Source organism: Aegilops tauschii, chromosome 5 (assembly GCF_002575655.3).
Source record: "Aegilops tauschii subsp. strangulata cultivar AL8/78 chromosome 5, Aet v6.0, whole genome shotgun sequence".
In the NCBI taxonomy this organism is placed as follows: Eukaryota; Viridiplantae; Streptophyta; class Magnoliopsida; order Poales; family Poaceae; genus Aegilops; species Aegilops tauschii.
In genome coordinates, this window is record NC_053039.3 from 317,888,800 (window position 1) to 317,913,864 (window position 25,065).

At 48.3% G+C, this 25,065-nt stretch overlaps 1 protein-coding gene across 1 annotated transcript; it reads right to left on the reverse strand.

Annotated features, from left to right (window-relative positions):
• Nucleotides 1-20,561: 20,561 nt before the first annotated feature.
• LOC109759910 (ethylene-responsive transcription factor RAP2-4) lies at nt 20,562-22,350 on the reverse strand. Its single transcript, XM_020318765.4, has one exon. The coding sequence runs from the start codon at nt 21,821-21,823 to the stop codon at nt 20,969-20,971; it is 855 nt and encodes a 284-aa protein (XP_020174354.1). The 5' UTR covers nt 21,824-22,350; the 3' UTR covers nt 20,562-20,968.
• Between the last annotated feature and the right edge of the window lie 2,715 nt (nt 22,351-25,065).

Genomic DNA, 25,065 nt, shown 5'->3' on the forward strand with positions numbered 1-25,065 from the left:
AGGCTTGCACCAGTCCATAAATAGATCGCTGGAGCTTGCACACGTTGTTAGCTCCCTTTGGATCGACAAAACCTTCCGGTTGCATCTATACAACTCTTCTTCCAGAAATCCATTCAGGAATGCAATTTTGACATCCATTTGCCAAATTTCATAATCATAAAATGCGGCAATTGCTAACATGATTCGGACGGACTTAAGCATCGCTACGGGTGAGAAGGTCTCATCGTAGTCAATCCCTTGAACTTGTCGAAAACCTTTTGCAACAAGTCGAGCTTTATATACAGTAACATTACCGTCAGCGTCAGTCTTCTTCTTGAAGATCCATTTATTCTCAATTGCTTGCCGATCATCGGGCAAGTCAACCAAAGTCCACACTTTGTTCTCATACATGGATCCCATCTCAGATTTCATGGCCTCAAGCCATTTTGCAGAATCTGGGCTCACCATCGCTTCTTCATAGTTCGTAGGTTCGTCATGGTCTAGTAGCATAACCTCCAGAACAGGATTACAGTACCACTCTGGTGCGGATCTTACTCTGGTTGGCCTACGAGGTTCAGTAACAACTTGATCTGAAGTTCCATGATCATCATCATTAACTTCCTCACTAATTGGTGTAGGCATCGCGGAAACCGGTTTCTGTGATGAACTACTTTCCAATAAGGGAGCAGGTACAATTACCGCATCAAGTTCTACTTTCCTCCCACTCACTTCTTTCGAGAGAAACTCCTTCTCCAGAAAGATTCCAAATTTAGCAACAAAAGTCTTGCCTTCGGATCTGTGATAGAAGGTGTACCCAACAGTCTCCTTTGGGTATCCTATGAAGACACATTTCTCCGATTTGGGTTCGAGCTTATCAGGTTGAAGCTTTTTCACATAAGCACCGCAGCCTCAAACTTTAAGAAACGACAACTTTGGTTTCTTGCCAAACCACAGTTCATAAGGCGTCGTCTCAACGGATTTTGATGGTGCCCTATTTAACATGAATGCGGCCGTCTCTAAAGCATAACCCCAAAATGATAGCGGTAAATCAGTAAGAGGCATCATAGATCGCACCATATCTAGTAGAGTATGATTACGACGTTCGGGCACACCATTATGCTATGGTGTTCCGGGTGGCGTGAGTTGCAAAACTATTCCGCATTGTTTCAAATGAAGACCAAACTCATAACTCAAATATTCTCCTCCATGATCAGATCGTAGAAACTTTATTTTCTTGTTACGATGATTTTCAACTTCACTCTGAAATTCTTTGAACTTTTCAAATGTTTCAGACTTATGTTTCATTAAGTAGATATACCCATATCTTCTCAAATCATCTGTGAAGGTGAGAAAATAACGATATCCACCACGAGCCTCAATATTCATCGGACCACATACATCTGTATGTATGATTTCCAACAAATCTGTTGCTCTCTCCATAGTTTCGGAGAATGGCGTTTTAGTCATCTTGCCCATGAGGCACGGTTCGCAAGTACCAAGTGATTCATAATCAAGTGGTTCCAAAAGTCCATCATTATGGAGTTTCTTCATGCTCTTTACACCGATATGACCTAAACGGCAGTGCCATAAATAAGTTGCACTATCATTATCAACTCTGCATCTTTTGGCTTCAATATTATGAATATGTGTATCACTACTATCGAGATTCAACAAAAATAGACCACCCTTCAAGGGTGCATGGCCATAAAAGATATTACTCATATAAATAGAACAACCATTATTCTCTGATTTAAATGAATAACCGTCTCGCATCAAACAAGATCCAGATATAATGTTCATGCTTAACACTGGCACCAAATAACAATTATTTAGGTCTAAAACTAATCCCGAAGGTAGATGTAGAGGTAGCGTGCCGACCGCGATCACATCGACTTTGGAACCATTTCCCACGCGCATCGTCACCTCGTCCTTAGCCAATCTTCGCTTAATCCGTAGCCCCTGCTTCGAGTTGCAAATATCAGCAATAGAACCAATATCAAATACCCAATTGCTACTGCGAGCATTAGTAAGGTACACATCAATAACATGTATATCACATATACCTTTGTTCACCTTGCCATCCTTCTTATCCGCCAAATACTTGGGGCAGTTCTGCTTCCAGTGACCAGTCTGCTTGCAGTAGAAGCACTCAGTCTCAGGCTTAGCTCCAAACTTGGGTTTCTTCTCCTGAACAGCAACTTGCTTGTTGTTCTTCTTGAAGTTCCCATTCTTCTTCCCTTTGCCCTTTTTCTTGAAACTGGTGGTCTTATTGACCATCAACACTTGATGCTCCTTTTTGATTTCTACCTCCGCAGCCTTTAGCATTGCGAAGAGCTCGGGAATCGTCTTATCCATCCCTTGCATGTTATAGTTCATCACGAAGCTCTTGTAGCTTGGTGGCAGTGATTGGAGAATTCTGTCAATGACGCTATCATCCGGAAGATTAACTCCGAGTTGAATCAAGTGATTATTATACCCAGACATTTTGAGTATATGCTCACTGACAGAACTATTCTCCTCCATCTTGCAGCTGTAGAACTTATTGGAGACTTCATATCTCTCAATCCGGGCATTTGCTTGAAATATTAACTTCAACTCCTGGAACATCTCATATGCTCCATGACATTCAAAACGCCGTTGAAGTCCCGGTTCTAAGCCGTAAAGCATGGCACATTGAACTATCGAGTAGTCATCAGCTTTGCTCTGCCAGACGTTCTTAACGTCGTCAGTTGCATCAGCAGCAGGCCTGGCACCCAGCGGTGCTTCCAGGAAATAATTCTTCTATGCAGCAATGAGGATAATCCACAAGTTACGGACCCAGTCCGTGTAATTGCTACCATCATCTTTCAACTTTGCTTTCTCAAGGAACGCATTAAAATTCAACGGAACAACAGCACGGGCCATCTATCTACAATCAACATAGACAAGCAAGATACTATCAGGTACTAAGTTCATGATAAATTTAAGTTCAATTAATCATATTACTTAAGAACTCCCACTTAGATAAACATCCCTCTAATCCTCTAAGTGATCACGTGATCCATATCAACTAAACCATGTCCGATCATCACGTGAGATGGAGTAGTTTCAACGATGAACATCACTATGTTGACCATATCTACTATATGATTCACGCTCGACCTTCCGGTCTCCGTGTTCCGAGGCCATACTGTTATATGCTAGGCTCGTCAAGCTTAACCTGAGTATTCCGCGTGTGCAACTGTTTTGCACCCGTTGTATTTGAACGTAGAGCCTATCACACCCGATCATCACGTGGTGTCTCAGTAAGAAGAACTTTCGCACCGGTGCATACTCAGAGAGAACACTTATACTTTGATAATTTAGTGAGGTATCATCTTATAATGCTACCGTCAATCAAAGCAAGATAAGATGCATAAAAGATAAACATCACATGCAATCAATATAAGTGATATGATATGGCCATCATCATCTTGTGCTTGTGATCTCCATCTCCGAAGCACCGTCATGATCACCATCGTCACCGGCGCGACACCTTGATCTTCATCGTAGCATCGTTGTCGTCTCGCCAATCTTATGCTTCTACGACTATCGCTACCGCTTAGTGATAAAGTAAAGCATTACAGGGCGATTTGCATTGCATACAGTAAAGCGACAACCATATGGCTCCTGCCAGTTGCCGATAACTCGGTTACCAAACATGCTCATCTCATACAATAAAATTTAGCATCATGTCTTGACCATATCACATCACAACATGCCCTGCAAAAACAAGTTCGACGTCCTCTACTTTGTTGTTGCAAATTTTACGTGGCTGCTACGGGCTTAGCAAGAACCGTTCTTACCTACGCATCAAAACCACAACGATAGTTTTTCAAGTTGGTGTTGTTTTAACCTTCGCAAGGACCGAGCGTAGCCACACTCGGTTCAACTAAAGTTGGAGAAACTGACACCCGCCAGCTACCTGTGTGCAAAGCACGTCAGTAGAACCAGTCTCGCGTAAGCGTACGCGTAATGTTGGTCCGGGCCGCTTCATCCAACAATACCGCCGAACCAAAGTATGACATGCTGGTAAGCAGTATGACTTATATCTCCCACAACTCACTTGTGTTCTACTCGTGCATATAACATCAACGCATAAAACCTGGCTCGGATGCCACTGTTGGGGAACGTAGTAATTTCAAAAAAATTCCTACGCACACGCAAGATCATGGTGATGCATAGCAACGAGAGGGGAGAGTGTTGTCTACGTACCCTCGTAGACAGAAAGCGGAAGCGTTAGCACAACGCGGTTGATGTAGTCGTACGTCTTCACGATCAGACCGATCAAGTACCGAACGCACGGCACCTCCGAGTTCAGCACACGTTCAGCCCGATGACGTCCCTCGAACTCTGATCCAGCCGAGTGTTGAGGGAGAGTTTCGTCAGCACGACGGCGTGGTGACGATGATGATGTTCTACCGACGTAGGGCTTCGCCTAAGCACCGCTACAGTATTATCGAGGTGGACTATGGTGGAGGGGGGCACTGCACACGGCTAAAAGATCAAACGATCAATTGTTGTGTCTTTGGGGTGCCCCCCTGCCCCCGTATATAAAGGAGCAAAGGGGGGAGGTGCGGCCGGCCAGGGAGGAGGCGCGCCAGGAGGAGTCCTACTCCCACCGGGAGTAGGACTACCTCCCTTCCTTCTTGGAATAGGAGAAGGGGGAAAGAGGTGGAGGAGAGGAAGGAAAGGGGGGCGCCGCCCCCCTCTCCTTGTCCTATTCGGACTAGGGGGGAGGGGCGCGCGGCCCTTGCCCTGGCCGCCTCTCCTCATCTCCACTCAGGCCCACTATGGCCCATTAACCCCTGGGGGGTTCCGGTAACCCCTCCGGTACTCCGGTAAAATCCCGATTTCACCGGGAACACTTCCGATATCCAAATATAGGCTTCCAATACATAAATCTTCATGTCTCGACCATTTCGAGACTCCTCGTCATGTCCGTGATCACATCCGAGACTCCGAACAACCTTCGGTACATCAAAACATATAAACTCATAATATAACTGTCATCGAAACGTTAAGCGTGCGGACCCTACGGGTTCGAGAACTATGTAGACATGACCGAGACAAGTCTCCGGTCAATAACCAATAGCGGAACCTGGATGCTCATATTGGCTCCCACATATTCTGCGAAGATCTTTATCGGTCAGACCGCATAACAACATACGTTGTTCACTTTGTCATCGGTATGTTACTTGCCCGAGATTCGATCGTCGGTATCTCAATACCTAGTTCAATCTCGTTACCGGCAAGTCTCTTTACTCGTTCCGTAATACATCACCCCGCAACTAACTCATTAGTTGCAATGCTTGCAAGGCTTAAGTGATGTGCATTACCGAGTGGGCCCGGAGATACCTCTCCTACAATCGGAGTGACAAATCCTAATCTCGAAATACGCCAACCCAACAAGTACCTTCGGAGACACCTGTAGAGCACCTTTATAATCACCCAGTTATGTTGTGACGTTTGGTAGCACACAAAGTGTTCCTCCGGTAAACGGGAGTTGCATAATCTCATAGTCATAGGAACATGTATAAGTCATGAAGAAAGCAATAGCAACATACTAAACGATCGAGTGCTAAGCTAACGGAATGGGTCAAGTCAATCACATCGTTCTCCTAATGATGTGACCCCGTTAATCAAATGACAACCCATGTCAATGGCTAGGAAACATAACCATCTTTGATTAACGAGCTAGTCAAGTAGAGGCATACTAGTGACACTCCGTTTGTCTATGTATTCACACAAGTATTACGTTTCCGGTTAATACAATTCTAGCATGAATAATAAATATTTATCATGATATAAGGAAATAAATAATAACTTTATTATTGCCTCTAGGGCATATTTCCTTCAGTTTCAAAATTTTACCTCTTGTGCGGCCGTTTTATTAAATCTGAGGGTTGGCCAGTTGTCGGCTTCAGACCCCACATAGGTAGTACGGGGGTGTTCGGGGTGGAATCTAAACACTCTTGATCCAATAGTTTGGTCCTTGAAGGAGGTGTTTAGAGCAACGAACCAGGCAATCGGACTATGTGGCTTTATCACCCTCACTTAGCCATAGGAGTTTGACAATAAAAATGTAGGCGCAGCCCCTAGTTAGTATTTAATCCGGACTAGGGTGCTGTAAACACCTGATCGGATGGAGGACAATTCATCGCATAATGCGGAAACAATCGCAAAAGATTTTGAACCTTCAAATAGCTGACCAGCTCTCGCCGCATCATGACAGTCAGTTTTCGGCTTTCTCTACTGAGGTGTTTGCTTGGATAAACCAGAAACACAATCGCAGTAGTTCTCCCTTTACTACCCTAGCCGATAGGATGGAACGTAAGGTAGCAAGCACAGGAGCCGGGCAACCCAACTATTGACCAAAGACATGATTCGGAGCCGATGCATATAATGCTAAAATTCGGGGTGCCGAACTATATTGTAAATAGTGTTTGGACTTTATTGCCGTAGTATGGAGCATAATGAAGCCCCTGGCGAATTAAAGCATACCAGAGTGTACAGGTGCAATCGATAAGAATAGCGAAATGAAATGAAGTGGTAAGCCAGTGCCACGTAAGTTGGGCCGCAAACTGTTTCCATTATAGTTTGATTAATACGTCAAAGCGTATTTGTACAAATAGTGCGATAAGCGACCTGGCTATTTAACATGCCAAGACCAAAGGGGAGCTGCGTGCGGGTCCCGAAAATAGGTAGAATGATTGTCAAGAAGAACATCTAGAGATTCCCCCACACGTATGTACTGCTTGCCGCCTTGGTATATCTATCCTTCGAAAGGGCCGATGATCAGGCCGTCGGGAGGGGCCTGTGAAAGAAAAGACTAAAAAATGGTAAAAAGGAAAAGGAAAAGTATGTGTGGGAGCCGTATGATGGACCACAATCAAGTTACGCCTCCGTCTGTGCCCATGGTATTTTGAGTGCGTAGTTATGTACACGCGGTACGTACGCCGCCATTTGGTCGGGACTGAGACGGAGGCAGAATTGCAAGTCGAGCTCCTGACGAGCTGGACTGTCCTGCTGCAGAGTAGTTCGGACTTGTTTGACAGTGTCCGGGAGCTTGGCCGCCGAATTAAGGTTCTTCTTGATAAGGCCGCTCTGTACTTCTGCTGCCAGGGCCGCGGTGTGCTCCTCAGTGCGGAGGAAGCGCTCCGTGTTTCCATTAACTGTTATGACACCGCGTGGTCCGGGCATCTTGAGTTTGAGATAAGCATAGTGTGGCACCGCATTGAATCGAGCAAATGCAGTTCGTCCGAGCAGTGCATAATAGCCACTGCGGAAGGGGACGATGTCAAAGATCAAGTTTTCGCTTTGGAAGTTGTCCGGGGATCCGAAGACGACTTCCAATGTGATTGAACCCGTGCAGCGGGCCTCTACACCTGGTATTACTCCTTTAAAGGTTGTTTTTGTGGGCTTGATCCTTGATGGATCGATGCCCATTTTGCGGACTGTATCCTGATAGAGCAGGTTGAGGCTGCTGCCACCGTCCATGAGGACTCGCGTGAGGGGGAATCCATCAATGATTGGGTCAAGGACCAGTGCGGCCGAACCGCCATGACGGATACTGGTCGGATGGTCCCTGTGATCAAAAGTGATCGGGTAGGACGGCCATGGGTTGAATTTTGGGGCGACTAGCTCTATCGCATAGACGTCCCTGAGCGCACATTTGCGTTCCCTCTTGGGGATATGGGTAACGTATATCATGTTCACCGTTTTAACCTAGGGGGAAACTTCTTCTGTCCCCCTGTGTTCGGCGGACGGGGCTCCTCGTCGTCGTTCTCACTTTGCGACCCCTTCTCCTTATCCTCAGCATTTAACTTGCCGGCTTGTTTAAAGACCCAACAACTCTGGTGGGTATGATTGGCTGGTTCATCAGGGGTGTCGTGGATCTGACATGGACGAACGAGTATGCGGTCCAAGCTGGAAGAGCCCGGATTGTTCCTTTTGTATGGCTTCTTCCGCTGACCGGACTTGGAGCCACTGAATCCGGCATTGACCACCGTGTCATCCGTATTGTCGCCATTGTTTCGACGCTTATGCCTGTTGCGTCAGGGCTTGTCGTTGCTATTCTTGGCTTCAGAGGTGCCAGGTTCACTTGCATTATTATTGCTACGGGCTAGCCAACTATCTTCGCCCGCGCAAAAGCGGGTCATGAGTGCAGTGAGGGCTGCCATGGACTTCGGCTTTTGCTGGCCGAGGTGTTGGGCGAGCCATTCGTCGCGGATGTTGTGCTAAAAGGGCCGCTAGGGCTTCGGCATCCGGACAGTCGACGATCTGATTCTTTTTAGTTAAGAACCTAGTCCAGAATTTCCTAGCTGACTCTCCGGGCTGTTGAACTATGTGACTTAAGTCATCGGCATCCGGAGGTCGGACGTATGTACCATGGAAGTTGTCGCGGAAGGCGTCTTCCAAGTCCTCCCAGCTGCCAATTGAGTTTTCGGGCAAGCTGTTCAACCAGTGCCGAGCTGGTCCCTTGAGTTTGAGTGGGAGGTATTTGATGGCATGAAGATCATCACCGCGGGCCATGTGAATATGAAGAAAGTCCTCGATCCATACCGCGGGATCTGTTGTTCCATCATACGATTCGATATTCACGGGTTTAAACCCTTCTGGGAATTTGTGCTCCATTACTTCATCAGTGAAGCAGAGGGGGTGTGCGGCGCCTCTATATTGGGCTAAGTCGCGATGTAGCTCGGATGGAGTCCGTCTGCGGTTTTCGGCTCGGACGTGATTATGCTTGTCACATCTGGCTAGACAGTCGTCGTCGCGCGTCGGAGCACGCCCTCGCGATCCGTAGATCGATCTGGTCTGACCTGCTCTACTGTCCAGGTCCTGAACAAGTCATATGTATATCCCCGAGCTGTTATATCTCTACCCTTACGGCGAGGTGGTATGTGCTGGCGTTCGTCCTGAATTGCCATTTTGTCCCGGCCACAAGGTGGTCGGTCAGCCGCATTACGTGCTAACGGTACGGGGTCCAGTGCCTCGTCGCCGAATTGAGGTAGAAGTTTGTGCTCCGGGTAACTCTTGGTTGGGCGCTCTAGGCGGTATTCCTCGGCTGCCAGGACGTTAGTCCACCTGTCGTTGAGTAAATCTTGATCAGCTTGAAGCTGTTGCTGCCTCATTTTCAGGCTTCTTGCAATGGCTATTAGCCGGCGCTTAAAGCGCTCTTGCTCGAGAGGTTCCTCCGGCACGATAAAGTCTTCGTTGCCGAGGCTCACCTCATCCTCGGAGAGTGGAAGATAATTGTTGTCCTCCGAGTCTTTGTTTATGGCCTGTTCGTCAGGGCTAACGTGCCCATCTTCCCGATCATCCTGTTCGGAGGTTGGCTCGATGGGGTCTTCTTTGTCTTCGGCATCGTCCGGAGTGTTGTTGTCTCTGGTGCCGGTATTGCTGTTTTTTCCACGGCGTGATTTAGAGCGGTGTCGTTGACGTCGGCGCTTGGGCTGTGTCTCAGGAGGTTTATCCTCGACTTGATCTTCTTTATCAGTATCGCCGCTACCCTCTTTGGGTGTGTCCACCATGTACACGTCATACGAAGAGGTGGCCGTCCATCGTCCGGTAAACGGCGGGTTTTCGGCCTGCTCCTCTCCGGCGTCGTCGTCCATACCGTCGATGTCTTCAGAGACGTAGTCGAGCATGTTAGTTAAGTCCTCGACAGTGGCTATGAAGTGGGTGGTGGGTGGGACGTAAATTCCCCGCTCTCAGCCCCTAGTCCGGGCTGGGCGTAGTTCGGACATTGCTCCTCTGTAATGACGAGGGATCGCATCAAGTCTAGAGCCTCGCTTAAAGGCAAGGTTTGGCCAGGGAGAAGAAAATCCGTGGAGTACGGCGGGAAGGAAACTCCTTGGCCGAGCTCACACGATGCTGACTCCGGGGGTTCGGAGCCAGTGTCCGGAGAAGGGTCCGACTTCATGATGGTTGCCAGCGACACTACTTCCTCCGGCTCTCCCGCACTGGGCTTAGGGGTCGCAGAGGGTCCGGCGGGCTCAGGAATCCCGACTTCGGACCTGGCGACGCGCTCCAGATCTAAAGCCAGAGCAGAGGCTGGAGTCGTGAACCCTTAGAAGATCAAGTCTCCTCGGGTATCAGCGACATAGTCCAGATTCCCAAAACTAATCTGGTGACCTGGGGCGTAGTTGTCGATCTGCTCTAGATGGCCAAGCGAGTTGGCCCGCAGTGCGAAGCCGCCGAATACAAATATTTGGCCGGGGAGAAAAATCTCCTCTAGAGCCGCATTGTTGTAGATGATGGATGGAGCCATCGAACCTCCTAATGACTACACGGCGGACCTCTCAATGAAAGCACCAATGTCGGTGTGAAAGCCGACGGATCTCGGGTAGGGGGTCCCAAACTGTGCATCTAAGGTCGATGGTAACAGGAGACGAGGGACACGATGTTTACCCAGGTTCAGGCCCTCTTGATGGAGGTAATACCCTACTTCCTGCTTGATTGATCTTGATGAATATGAGGGTTACAAGAGTTGATCTACCATGAGATCGTAATGGCTAAACCCTAGAAGTCTAGCCTGTATGATTATGATTGCCTCTACGGACTAAACCCTCCGGTTTATATAGACACCGGAAGGGCCTAGGGTTTGTACAGAGTCGGTTTACAAAGTAAGGAATCTACATATCGAACGCCAAGCTTGCCATCCACACAAAGGAGAGTCCTATCCGGACACAGGAGGAAGTCTTCTGTCTTGTATCTTCATAGCCCATTAGTCCGGCCCATGTTACATAGTCCGGACGCCCGAGGACCCCTTAATCCAGGACTCCCTCAAGGGGAAAGACATGTCAATATATGTTTGACCTTAGCTAGTGCTAACATTCTTGTTGCTCTAGAGAAAGAGTCCATATCTAGGGAAGGAAATCTTTGAAATTCATTGCATATATTTAAAGTCTTTGGGGACATGTCTATATCCAAATGAAGTACTTGAGTACTCACCCATTACATGTCATCCCAGTCTTGGTACTCTTGTGGTTCCCTGAAATTGCTTTAATTAGTGTTCTTGTGTTATCTAACCTTGTTTTCTCAAGTTCACCTCTTCCAAAGCCAGCTCAAGACCACAAGGTAAGTATATGCATCACACTCATCTGCATGATGATCTCTTGCTAATGTACATATTGTTTGCAAGAAGGATTCATGAACATAAAGGTACACTTCCTTTTATCTACATCATTTGCTCTGATGCATATAGCCAAGATACATGTAACTCATTGCTTGCTTTGTCATGCTTACGCATTCACATGTTCTTAGATTCCATATTTACATGGTTGCATACATGTAGGGGGAGCCTATGCATGTTACATGTCTTTCCAAAGCTTTACTTGTTACTATTCATATCTTTTATCTAAAGCTTTGATGTATGTTCTCATCAATTACCAAAAAGGGGGACAATTAAAGCACAAGTGCTCCATGGGTGATTTTGGTAATTAATGTCAACATATCTCTTGTTGGACTAATACTTTTATCTAGTATATTTCAGATGAGTTCAACAATGGCATGGTAAGGACAAGAGGATGTGGAACCCCTTCAAAATACTAAGGACAAAGATTGGCAAAAGCTCAAGACTCTTCATTTCTATTTTAGTGATCCAAGATCACATTGAGTCCATAGGAAAGCCAATAATATTAAAAGGGGATTAGGTGTTGCTTAATGGTCTACTTGCTCAAAGTCCTTAGTGATATTGCTCCAAAAAAAACAGCCACCTTCTCATTTCCACATATGTCCAAAACTCCAAGTCAAACTCAGCCCCACTGAAATGACCTATCCGGCCCCACCGAGTTCAGTTGACATAGCCACTGCTAGAAATCCTAGACAATTCGGTCACACCGATACGGATCTCGGTCTCACCGAGATGGCCCTGCAAACTCTCTGTTGCCTTTTGTAATTATTTTGGTCTCACCGAGATATGCAATCGGTCCCACCGAGTTTTCTTGACCAACTCTCTGTTTGCTCTTTGCTGAAATCGGCCTCGCCGAGTTCAAGCAATCGGTCTCACCGAGATGAGGTTTTGCCCTAGCCCTAGCACATCGGTCCCATTGAGATTCCTAACGCTCACATTTGAACTAAATCGGTCTCACCGAGTTCTTCTATTCGGTCTGACCGAGTTGGGTCAAATGTGCGTAACGGTTGGATTTTGTGTGGAGGCTATATATACCCCTCCACCCCCTTCTCCATTTGTGAGAGAGCCATCAGAACATGCCTACACTTCCACTACTCATTTTCTGAGAGAGAACCACCTACTCATGTGTTGAGACCAAGACATTCCAATCCAACCACAAGAATCTTGATCTCTAACCTTCCCCAAGTTACTTTCCACTCAAATCATCTTTCCACCATAGCCAAATCTGTGAGAGAGAGTTGAGTGTTGGGGAGACTATCATTTGAAGCACAAGAGCAAGGAGTTCATCATCAACACACCATCTATTACCTTTTGGAGAGTGGTGTCTCCTAGATTGGTTCGTGTCGCTTGGGAGCCTCCGACAACATTGTGGAGTTGAACGAAGAAGTTTGTAAGGGCAAGGAGATCGCCTACTTCGTGAAGATCTACCCGAGTGAGGCAAGTCATTTGTGGGTGATGGCCATGGTGGGATAGACAAGGTTGCTTCTTCGTGGACCCTTTGTGGGTGGAGCCCTCCATGGACTCGCGCAACTGTTACCCTTCGTGGGTTGAAGTCTCCATCAATGTGGACATACGATAGCACCACCTATTGGAACCACACCAAAAATCTCAGTGTCTTCACTGCGTTTGCACATTCCAATCTCATCCCTTTACTTTCTTGCTATTAGCATGTTTTACTCTTTCCGCTGCTTATACTCTTTCCATGCTTGCTTGAAATGTATTGTGAATGCTTAAACTTGTGCTAAAACTCCACCTCAACTTGAAGAACTTAAAAATTGCCACTTTTGCTTGTTGAGGGTCTAATCACCCCCCCCCCCCTCTAGACACCTTTTCTCGATCCTTTCAATGACCCTTAGCAGTTGAGTTGTCAATTCAACCACACCTGGGTAATTATATTTCTACAACAAAGTGTTTAGTAGCACAGTAGTTTGATAGTTTTGATAGTAGTAATAACAATAGCAATAGTAAAAGGAACAGTAACAAAAGGCAATTTGTGATGATTATAACAGCAACAACAATAGTAACCTAGCAAAGATCAATATGAGAAAAGCGTAGGCATTGGATCAGCGATGGATATTTGTGTTGGGTTTATTCATCATATAACAATCACAACCTAGAGCAATACACAATAGCTCCAATTCGTCAATTCAATGTAGGCATGTATTCTGTCTATAGTCATATGTGCTTATAAAAAGAACTTGCATGGCATCATTTATCCTACCCTCCCGTGGCGGCGGGGTCCATAAGCAAACTAAGGGATATTAAGGACTCATTTTAATAGAGAACCGGAACAAAGCATTAACACATGGTGAATACATGAACTCCTCGAATTACAGTCATCCCCGGAGAGTATTCCAACTATTGTCACTTTGGGGTCTACGGATCAGAACAAGAACAAATGCATATAACTAGCACATAGGATCAAGAACTCAAATATATTCATGAAAACATGAGGGTTCAGATCTGAAATCATGTCACTCAGGCCCTAGTGACAAGCATTAAGCATAGTAAAGTCATAGCAGCATCAATCTCGCAACATAGTGGATACTAGGGATCAAGCCTAACAAATTGACTCGATTACATGACAAATTCCATCCAACTCCATCACCATCCAGCGAGCCTACGAACGAATTACTCACTCCCGGTGGTGAGCATCATGGACTTGTTGCTGGAGAAGGGTGGATGATGACGACGGCGACGAATTCCACCTTCCGGCGCCCCGAACGGACTCCAGATCAGCCCTCCCAGTGAAGAACAGGAGGTGGCGGCGGCTCCGTATCGTAAAATGCAATGGTTCCTTCTCTCCGATTTTTTCTCGGTACTTATGGAGTTGGAGTTAGGGTTGCCAGAGGCCTGAGGGGCTCACGAGCTCACAGGGTGCACCCTGGGGGGTGGGCGCGCCCCTGAGCTCGTGGCTCTTGGGTGGCCCCCCTCCAGTAGTTCTTTTCGCCAATATTTTTTTATATATTCTGGAAATAATCTCCGTAAATTTTCAGCCCAATCCAAGAACTTTTATTTCTGCACAAAAACAACATCATGGTAGTTCTGCTGAAAATAGCGTCAGTATGGGGTAGTTTCTTTCAAATCATGCAAATTAGAGTCCAAAACAAGAGCGAAAGTGTTTGGAAAAGTAGATACGTTTGGGACGTATCATCATCTATCTGCTACTAATAGACCAGGAGTCCGACAGAATGTTACCGAAAAACTTTCGGAGACGACAAAAAAGTTTCAGGGAGAAAACCGAAAATGTTACGGAGAAACCGGGAATGTTTCAAAGACAAAACTTTATGCCAGAAATGTTTCGGAACGTGTCCAAAATTATTTATTTAGGGGGTGCTAGAAATGTTCTGGACCTTCTGGAATTTTTCGAATTAAACAGACACTGAAAAATATTTTCCATGAAAAGTTGTCATGAATAGTGGATGATGTCACATGTACCCTAAAGTAGTGGGTGATGTCACTCGTACCCTAAAGTAGTGGGTGATGTCGTGGGGTGGCTGTTTGGTCTTTTTGCATAGCCTCTACCCCTTGCCTCCCCACTATAAAGAGAGGTGGAGAGAGCTCTCCATTTCATCCCATGTTCTCTCAACACATGTCATGCAATGATCTAGCTTTCTATCTCTCTCCCAAAGAAATAGTTTCGTACAACGAAAGGCTGTCTAGTCTTCGATAGGGCCTAGTTCTGGACGGTGAAGCCCTACCAGATAGCTGACACTGAATGTGTGCAACCCGATAGAGAGGTCATAGTTCCGATCTTAGTTCGAGAGATATGTTGAGGTTCTGTCCGAGAATCTGACTGTGTGCCTCCCGGAGGGTTGTCCGAGTGACTGGTCGAGTGCCTCCCGGAGGGCTGTCCGAGTGCTGATCAAATTTCTGTCCGAGGGTCTCCTAAAGGGCTGTTCGGGGGACCGTCCGAGCGAGAACATCCTCATGGTTGGGAGGTTGTAAAATCCTAGTCATAGGGATCTGCACCAACGATGTCCACCGACTCTCGTTCCGCTACGCTATGAGTTGGTAACGATCAAATCAAACCTTGTATGCATCTTCATAGTGGTCCTGGCCTGGTGTGTAGGTCAGAAATTTTTTGTTTCCTGTTGTGTTACCCTACATTGACGAGCTGCCGAACTCCAAGCGGTACGGGCTTGGGTGGCGTTGCTTCCAGGGCGCTATCGTCAAGGCCCAGGTCCGCCCAAGCCATCCAACAACCTATCACTAGTGTCGGCATTGAAGCGGCAGACCAACCGAGAGCGCCACCTGTGTCGCGTCCCGGTGTCTGCGATTGTTCAATAAGGGAGAGACGTTTACTGAACGGGACAGGACATATAGATACCGCGTTTGAGTTGCCTATCCATCCGCCTGCCGTCATTAAACACGCACGCCAGCGGAGAAACCAACTCCGGCGCCCACACTGACACACCGCGCCGCTTGGCCTGGCCGGCATCTGCTATTTAAATGAGGCCACATCTCCCACAAAGCCGCACAACACCACCTCCCACACATCCTCCTCCGTGTACCACCTGCGTCGTGACTGTGAGCTCCAACGTGTTTTGGGAGAGCCTCTCAATGGAGCAGAAGCACAAGCTGGTCGCCCTTGTGGCAGGGCCGCCGTGCAAGGAAGATAGAGGCCAGCCTGTCGGTCAGCTCCCCGGAGGTCCCCAACAAAGACCCAGCGATGGAGAAGGGCTCGAACGACGAGTTGGTACCCCTGCCCACGACATTCCATGCTGGCTTGACCATGGAGCAAACACGGGTGCACTTCAACGACGCCAGCATGGAGGAGCATCACCGCCGCAGCCTTTGTTGGCATTCCGCCATGCGCAGGAGGAGCTACGATACAACCTCTCCCTCCTCGAGCGGCACCGGCTAGCGGAGGCCCAAAGCTATGGCGAGCTCTCGAGCGAGGAGGCCGTGGCGGCCATATCAAAGAACCCCAACTTCGCTGAGCAGAAGGCATTGTACAAGGTCACGCGCGCTCGCACCGCCTGCAACATGGTCGTGGTACAGCTAGATGCGAAGGTGATGCAGACGATCGCGGACTAGGACGTGGGCAGCTGCGCATCTTTCGCGCCGCCAACAATGTTTCGTTGGTGCGGGTTCCACGACGAGGCCGCCCCATCTACGTTCATCATCAACCTCACATCCGTCGGCTACAGGCGGGTCGCAGACTTCGACAAGGAGGAGTAGGGCATGAGAGACGACGAGGCCTCAAGTCTCGTAAGCCGGTATGTGTCCCATGTCCTACTCTCCCTCGTCGGCGACCACACCTTCACTCTGTGGGGCTCAGCCGGCCGCCGGGCATGGACATGGCTGCTCGACATGGGCATGGACGGGAAAAGCAAGGACTCGGATGACGTGCGATGTCTTAGATTTAGACTACATTTAGATCCGACTAGTTTTGTAAAGATTTTCGTCCAGTTTAGATGAAGACCATCTGGTTTTGCATGTAATTGGTCCGGGTTGTTCAAATCCAGTTTGAAATGTGTGGGCATTGTTGGATGGCCGCCTCCTGTATCACTGTCCGTGGACATGATCGTACACGTCGTGGACATATACCGTTTTTGTTTTAGGTTCAGCATTGGAGATGCCCTGGGCCTTCGAGTGTATTCCCTCCACCCAGGTTTATTGGGGCTCATCATACTTAGTGTCAAATTTTGACCATAAAAGTAACTATTAAAGCACAAACTATCCATCATAAAAATCATATGATAAAAATCCTCTTCCGAATACAGATCCAATGATATATTTTTCATAGCATATACTACCTCGTCCATCCGGATTTATTAGTCTCAGTCCTATTTTGGGTCAAATTTTGACCACATATTTGACTAGCAAAATGTTAATGCATGTCATCAAAAAATTATATTGTTAAACACGTATTTGAATATAGTTTTAAATGATGCAATATTTTTTGGTACATATAATTTATATTATGTTAGTTAAAGTAATTGTCAAAATATGACCCAAAATATGAGGGGACTGGTAAATCGGAATGAAACTAGCAAATCATATGTCGTTAGTTATATAAGATGGTCAAATTTTAATGTAAAATACAAGAGCGACTAATTTTTTAGAAAAGGAGGATTACCCTGGCCTCTGCATCTCGGCGATGCATGCAGCCATTTTGTTAATTATTCACAAAGACCTTTTCAAAGTAGTACATCAGGTAATCCGAAGCCACCATCTTAGCAACCACTGTCGCTATTCCTGTCCACTTGATAAAGGGGTGCCGATAGCCCAAGCTTAATACCAAACAGACTTCACACCAAAGCCTAACATATAAAGCCAGAGGGCCCAACCAAGCCACATACTGGGTTTATGGTACAAACTGGTTCGATGCACTCTCATGTGTCGTCGCCGCCGTCTTCCACCAATCCATCTTCAGAGCAGAAACTAACGTAGCGACCTTGCCAGGCCTCTCTGCCATCGACGCCACCATGACGCGAGACAATGTCCTCCTCCTGCGCGAGTCCATCTTCGCGCATCGGACGCCAAGTCTCCACTGCGCCACGCTGCCAAGATCTGCCACCATCAATGTGTAACATGAAGCACCGCTCCACCAAAGAAGCCGTCCACTGGTCCCTTGAACCCGTGTACACCTCCAAGAATGACGCCCCCGAAGGGGAAACAACACCAGAGCGCCGCTGTCATCCGATCTACTGATCTAGGGTTTCCCCTGGAGGTAGCAGATAGAGGTCTGTAACTTCTCCACAGCGATGCCTTCAAGAAGGTAATGACACAAAAGAGTGCCGCCAATGCCGATCTTAGACAAGCCGCCGAGAATGAGGTTTTCACCCGGATCCGCTTGACGAACCAGCATCAAGCATCGTGTGCACGGGTCGCCACCGATCTGTCCGGAGGCCGGACTATGCATGGCGCCGACCCGTCCACAAGGCCCTCCATGCCGCCGCCGTTGATCCGAGGTCAGACGGCCCATCGCCGCAGATCCGATCGCCGCCGCCGAACGCAGCCAACGCCGCTGCCTGAAGCAAGGCTGGCCGTCGTGCTCGCAGCCATCGCCGCCGGAGGCAAAGCCGGTCGTCGCGCCGCCGCCGGTCAAGGCAGGGACGCCCACCGCGCCGCCAAGGCCGGATCGGTCGCGCCTCCTCACACCACGGTGCTCCGCACCATCTCCATGACGCAGGAGAGAGGGAGCCCCCCGCCACCGCCAGCGGCCCCCGGGCTATAGGCCGGCGGCGACGGAGGGGGGAGGGAAGAAAGAAGAGCCCCCGGCGGCTAGGTTTTTGTCCCCGCCCGAGTAGCCCGAGCGGGGGCAGAGAGTGTTGTGCGGGGGACAAGAGGGACTAATAAATCAGGATGAGGACAATATTACTTCGGGATACCCTCCCGAAGAACCCCAATAATAATTCTGCACCCAAAGAATCCAAATAAAAATTCTGCACCATTCTTATTATACTCCCTCCGTTTCTTTTTAGTATGCATATAAGATTTGATCAAAGTCAAACTTTTTAAACTTTGACTAAGTTTATAAAAAAGAATATCAAGATTTACAATATGAAATCAATATTGTTAGATGCATCATGAAGTTAATTTTCATACCATATAGTTTTAGTATTGTAGATGTTGATATTTTTTCCTACAAAGTTGGTCAAACTTTACAAAGTTTGACTTTGACCCAATCTTATATGTAGACTAAAAAAGAAACGGAAGGAGTACAAGTGTCAGTAGTAGTAGTGGAACATTTTCCTTCCATGTGAGGCATGTATTTTCAAGATATCAGATGCGGTATCTCGTTGGTTGGCCACACGCGTAAACTGGAGCTGGTAGCGCAGTGCACACGCTAGCAAGTGCAGTGGGGCGGCACCCGGGCAGCCTCGCCGTTCAGACTCGTTCACCTGTTTTCAGTAAGTTGTACTACCATATGAAAAACTAGGATATATGTTATCCTTTCTTCTGTGTTAACTCGTGGCCACGGAATGATAGGCTGCTGTTAAGTCTAACTCAACTACTACAAAAAAAAAGATAACAACCACTAGTACTAATTCGGTCACCAACAAGAAGATGACGGGTAATGAGTGCAATGAAGGGAAAAGAGACGAGCGAATGTGTGAGCAGCGAGGGAGGCCAGCGGAAACCGCTCGTGATAGGGAGGGCCCACCGACAGACAGAGGCGCCAACGTACGGCAGCATGCTCGCCTTTGTCCAGTGGGTTGGTATGCCTTCCTTTTTGCATTTACAATGAACCGAAGATGGAATGCAACACGAATGGATAGGAGCGTGTCCCTGTGCATTCGAGTGCCAGTTACTATATGCCAAAGCAAAGCAAAGCAAAGCAACGCCACGCCAGATAATCCATCCACTCCACACGGTGGTGGTGGTAGCGATCCGTCCACTGCTACTCTACGCTGGCTGTTCCGGGGCTTCCTGTTTCCCCTTTTGACCGGAGATGAGGCAGGCAGGCAGGCAGGCGTGCACAGGGCGGACGAGACTGGGCAGTGGCGCTGGCCCCACGATTCCCAGACGATTCTTTTCTTCCCTCCGCCGGAGGTGTGGTGGGTGGGCCCGCCGTCGCCATGTCACATCGGCTGTGCGTTTCGCGCGGACGCGGAGCCTACGCGGATTCGCCGTCAATTTCTGGCGGGAAATGGTATTTACTTTGGCGCCCTCGTTTCAACTTTCAACCCCCTACTCTTCTGCTGCTAGTTTTCTCCAACCGCCGTTTTCCCAAACACTCACGATCAGCTTAGTACGTGCTGATACACTGAGAGAAAACGGCGACCATTTTCCCTATATGTAAATCTTTCTAGTATTTTGCACTGATCTCTTGTTCACATCCAGGTGAACTGGGTCAAATTTAAGCACGGCGGGGGCATCCGTGGGCATTTCTGGAACGCGCGGGCAGTCGCCACGAAAACGATGGGATGGACGCATCATCAGTTCAGCATGGCAACAATGCAACGGCGCTCCGGTAGGTGACAAAGGGGATCACGTCGTCGTCGGACCCGTCTGCTTCGAGGAGCGTGAAATTTGCCTACAAATACTCCTAAAAATATCGCGTCGCGAAGCTTCCTGCCAGCTAATGTCCAGCCCGGCGCGATCCGTTCGACCTACTCCATTTGTTAGGAAATACGTATCGGAATAATAACCCACGACGTGGATGAGTTCCGCTTTTTCCTTTTTGCTTCTTCTACCTTGACCGAAAACGAAGTGAGATGGTTTCTCAAGCAACCGTGATCGAGCACAATAGACGTGACCACGGGTACAAGTTTGGTCACCAGGCGTCCAAGCCCAACATGCATTTCTCGACCAAAAACTATTAACCATCTATTGCAAGGCTGAAAACACAGTATCTGCGCATGTACTACCACTAGTTACGTTCACTACCACTAGTTCCATTTCGCAAACTGACATTTCAAGAAATTTACAGCACAAAAACATGCCTTCATGAATTTACAAGACAAAACGAACATTAACAACAAAATAATATTCCACATTACACGATTTTTGACGAGCTAATTTTACATGACAGACTCCCACTGTTACAATCTGCAGAGCAGCGGAAGGAACAGCACCTAGCTAGAACCATGGACACAGAGACTTCACCGGCCGGAGTCACTGACCAGTGACCGACCACCGGAGACGCCGGGCACAAAAACGCCGGCTTATAGTCATCCGGGACGGACTAACCAAACCCTACCCACAAAGAGAACAAATAATAGATCTACACAATGAACAAGGATTAGAGACTTAGAGCTAATCCGCTAAAAGCCCGTGCAGAATGTCTAAAATGCCATCTGCATCGCGGCGACCCATTAACCTAGCATCATGACACGCTAAAGACGGTAGTAGTAGTAGCTGACGAACACAAACTGGGTGCTAATTGGTGGCGAGAAGCGAGTCCCAGTCGATCTCGTACGACGGGTACTTGGTGAGGGCGAAGCAGGCTGCCTCGTCCCATGGCGCCTCGCTGAAGTCGAGCTGCTGCATCTCTGGAACCTCTGCTGCGGTGGTGGTGGCGGGTGACGGTGACGACTCCGCGGACTCCAGCGAGGACGACGCCTCGTCGGAGGACGGCGAGGAGCAGTTGCTGGTGGGGGTGGACGACGTGGCTGCGGCGGTGGACGCGGAGACGGAGGCGGACTTCTTGCCGTTCTTGGAGGCGGTGATGTTCTGGCAGAGGGTCTGGAGCTTGGCGTCAACGGAGGCATGGAGCGGGCCGCGGGAGGCGGCGTTGTCGGGGAAGTTGAGCCGCGCTGCGTCGCCACGGAGGCGGTAGGCGGCCTGGTCGTAGGCGAGGGCCGCCTCCTCGGCGGTGTCGAAGGTGCCGAGCCAGAGGCGGGTGCGGTTGCGGGGGAGGCGGATCTCCGCCACCCACTTGCCCCAGTGGCGCTGCCGCACGCCACGGTAGAGCTTCTGCGGCCGCGGCGGGGTCGCCGCTGCCACCGAAGCGGGCTTCATGGGCTGGGGCCGCGGGCCGAGGTGGCCCGGCTGGCCGGTCTGGCGCTGGAGGTGGAGGCGTGCCTGGATGTAGTGCATCTGGGCCGGGCTGAGCTCGGTCTGGGCCTGTGCCTGCACCCCGTACGGGTACCCACTGTAGGCGGCGTGGGGGAAGGAGAATGGCGAGGTGGGACTAAGGTGGGAGTGGAGTGGAGGGGGGGCAGAGGCTTCTCGGATAAAAGGCTCGAGTGCTCTCACCAGATCCTCCCCGGACAGATCTATAGCGGCAGCCATCTAAGGAACTAGGAAGAACTTTTTTTTTGGATTTTTGTTTTCTTGGAAAGATGAACAAGAAAGAAATCTGCCTGGTTTCCAAACCAAAACCTAGAACAGGCAGAGAAAATCAACAACAGCCACGGCAAAAAGAGATGGCGTTGGTGGTAGATCTAGACACAACGAGCAAGGAGGTGTGGAAAAAGAACCTCGCCTGGCCGATTACTACAGCTAAAAGAGAAGAAAAAAGAACAGATCTGGAGCCCCGGGATCTAAAACGTCCTGGAGAACTCGCTGCCTGCCGCGTGAACAAGGAGACGAACAGGGGAGGGAGGAAGAGGGCTTGGGATTCAAAGAACCTTACCTTGGCGACGCAAGAACTCGCTCGGATCTATGCTTACCTCGCTTGAACTCACGTGAGTGGTTTGTGGTTGCTGGGATTGGGGCTTTTTCGGTGGCTGGTGGCTGGTGGAAGGTGTGTGGACGAAGGTCGGAGTGGGCGAAATGGAGGCGGGGAGGAGGACTGGAGGGCCAAGCAGCTCCTTTATAGCGCGGGCGGCCCCTGGGCAGCCCGCGACTTGGTGACCCATTAGTTTATCCTCTCCCGATTAATTATTGCCCCTTTTCCGTCCTCTCGCGGTTGTTTAGGGCTGTGATTAGTGGTTTGCTTCGCTCCCACTCCTCCCCCCTCTGCGCGACTGTCATGTGGGACAGCGGGCAGATGCACAGGCATTCATTAAATGCTCGATCGGATGTGCTGGGGGAAAACCGCGTCGAGCAGCGGAGCTCCGCCAGTGGGACGACGCCAGGTGTCCTGCGCACCGACACGTGTGGGGGAGAGGAACCGGGTGTCGCCGGTGTGGCCGCCGTGGCGAGGCCTTGGTGGAGACTTTCTGGTGTCTGCTGCTCGACGCCGGTCAGCTTCGCCGGTGCCGCGAATATTCCGCAGGAATCGCTGCCTCGGCCGCTGCAAGTGGCAAACGGCTCGCGCGGAGGTTGCGCGCCAGTTCCGTGAATCGCTCGGACGGCAACGGTTATTTCTGGTTTATTAGAATTTTCCTAATCTGGTTCAAACAAACTTCGAGCTGCAAGCTTGTCCATTGCTAATGTTTGTTTTATTTTACGGTGTCCATAGCTAATGTTGGCTCATGGCCACTTTGCTCGCTTGGTGTCATCCCATTATTTTCACCCCGACAATGTAACCACCACTCGGGTAGTTAGTCATACTACCACTATTTCTATTTCTATATTTACTGCCATGGTGTTGTATCGCAATTTCTAATTTGACCACTCCTTCCGATTCATATTAGTTGTCACTAATTTAGTATAATTATATATATAATTTTGTATAAAATTATATTAAATCAGCGACAAATAATATTGTATAAAGTTGTATGAAATCCTCTTTTGATTTAGCTTTCTTTTGCTTTACCCATGTGCCTTTTGCATGCTCTTGATTCCTCTTCGTGCCTATGACATAGCCTTCATTTTTTTAGATGATGCTTTCTTCCTCATTCTTAGTCTAGAAACTAGCAATGCCCGCGCGGCGACACGCCGCGCCCTGCCGATACGTCATGTTTGCATATGTTGTTTATGTTACATGCTATAAATTTTAATTTGAAGGGAAGTATGTGAGTAAGGTTGTGATCATAAAAAAGAAAGACGTACATAGAAGTAAATTGAAAAGGATACATTTATTGTCAGCATGCGTGGTGCATATCAAGGAACATGAAGCACATGTTGATACATTTGTAATAAGATTAAACACGGTAAATTCAGCAACTTGGGGAGGATACATTTGTTATTAGCATGAATGCTACATCTTATAAAATGGAAAAATACACATTGACACTTGTGTAGTAAGACTAAAAGCATTGCATTTATTTGTAGCTTATATCATTCTAGTGCGGCCTTCTCCGGGATTGGTGCCCGTGATGAAGTGGTAGTATATAGATTTTGCAAATTGTGCCATGCGATCCAAGATGCATTAGATAATTGATGTCCAGTTTGTTGAGTATATGTATGTATTAGTATGATGTCGGAGAAATATTTGCATATCATTGCCAGAATCTTAGCATGTCTCGTGAATTCATTTTTGCTAAGTAGTTATCTGCTAACGTGCCATGTTGAATTGCCAGTGTCGCGCATGCCTTCTCTTACATTGAAAACATGTTTTTGTTTGCAACTTCAAATGCATGATAGTCATGATCATTGATAATAGTATTATAGTGAGCACAAATGTATCCCGGCCCAACTTGGGCAACAATTTCCTTTGCTGCTTCTAGTGTGTTTTAGTTGGCTGGCCAGTGAATGTAGCTTTTTTTTCTTTGAAATTTCCTGGTTGGCTTGGCAGATCAATCACAACATATGCTTCAGTTGTATTGCGAGATCGGTTCTAGAGACTGTATCCGTGAATTTCCAATTTGGCAGCTAGACTGGCTTCAAGAAGGAAGCGTCGTGGTATGTAGACCATCAGCTGATCCTACTGTGTATGTTATCTGTTATAGTAGTTGTTGCGAATGAAAAGGTGGAGTGTATGAAATGTTGAAAAGTTGGCTTCCATTTGAGACCCATGATAGAAAGGACACCCATCAACAATTAAGAATCGCCACACATAGTAAGAATTGATGTGGAACCTGAAGGAGTGCATAGTTTGGAGAACACCATTCATATGAGAACAAGTTTTCATCCCTTAATTCCTATGACCTACTAAATACTTGTCACGATAGTTAACTTAGCCAGATGAAAGCATGTATCAACACACTCAACATATGACATCTTCTGCATATGCACTTGAAGAGTAGCTTTTGTGTGGCATGGGTCACAACTAAATCTATCAAAAAAATTATGGAAAGGATTTCCCTAATTACAAAGGGGCCAAAACGTGTAACTACTATTGAAGTGCTAAATCCTGACTTTTTGAGGGCTAAGGCCGAGGAGCCGCTGGCGCCGGAAAGCCGAAAGCCACAGGACAGCAAGGCACCAACAGCCTGGGCCGAGCATGGTCACGGCCTCGGACAATCGGAAGACGCGAGGCGGATCGACAGAGGCCTCTGGTGGCACGAGACAGCAGGGCTACGGCGTCTTGGGCGGCCTCGAGAACACTAGCATGGTCCCACGAAGGCGGGGAGGACACCACGCGTCTGTACATCGTCCCTCTTGCATGCGCCACCACCTCGTTCGGCATCCGGAAGGGATGAGGGGCCGGTGGCGGCGGCTCCGGCGAGGCGTTGTCCGGAAGAGGTCGGGGAGGACGCATTCGG

Bases quoted from the DNA above. Each gene is read 5' to 3' on its own strand.
- LOC109759910 (XM_020318765.4), bottom strand. From the start codon at position 21,823: ATGGCTGCCGCTATAGATCTGTCCGGGGAGGATCTGGTGAGAGCACTC.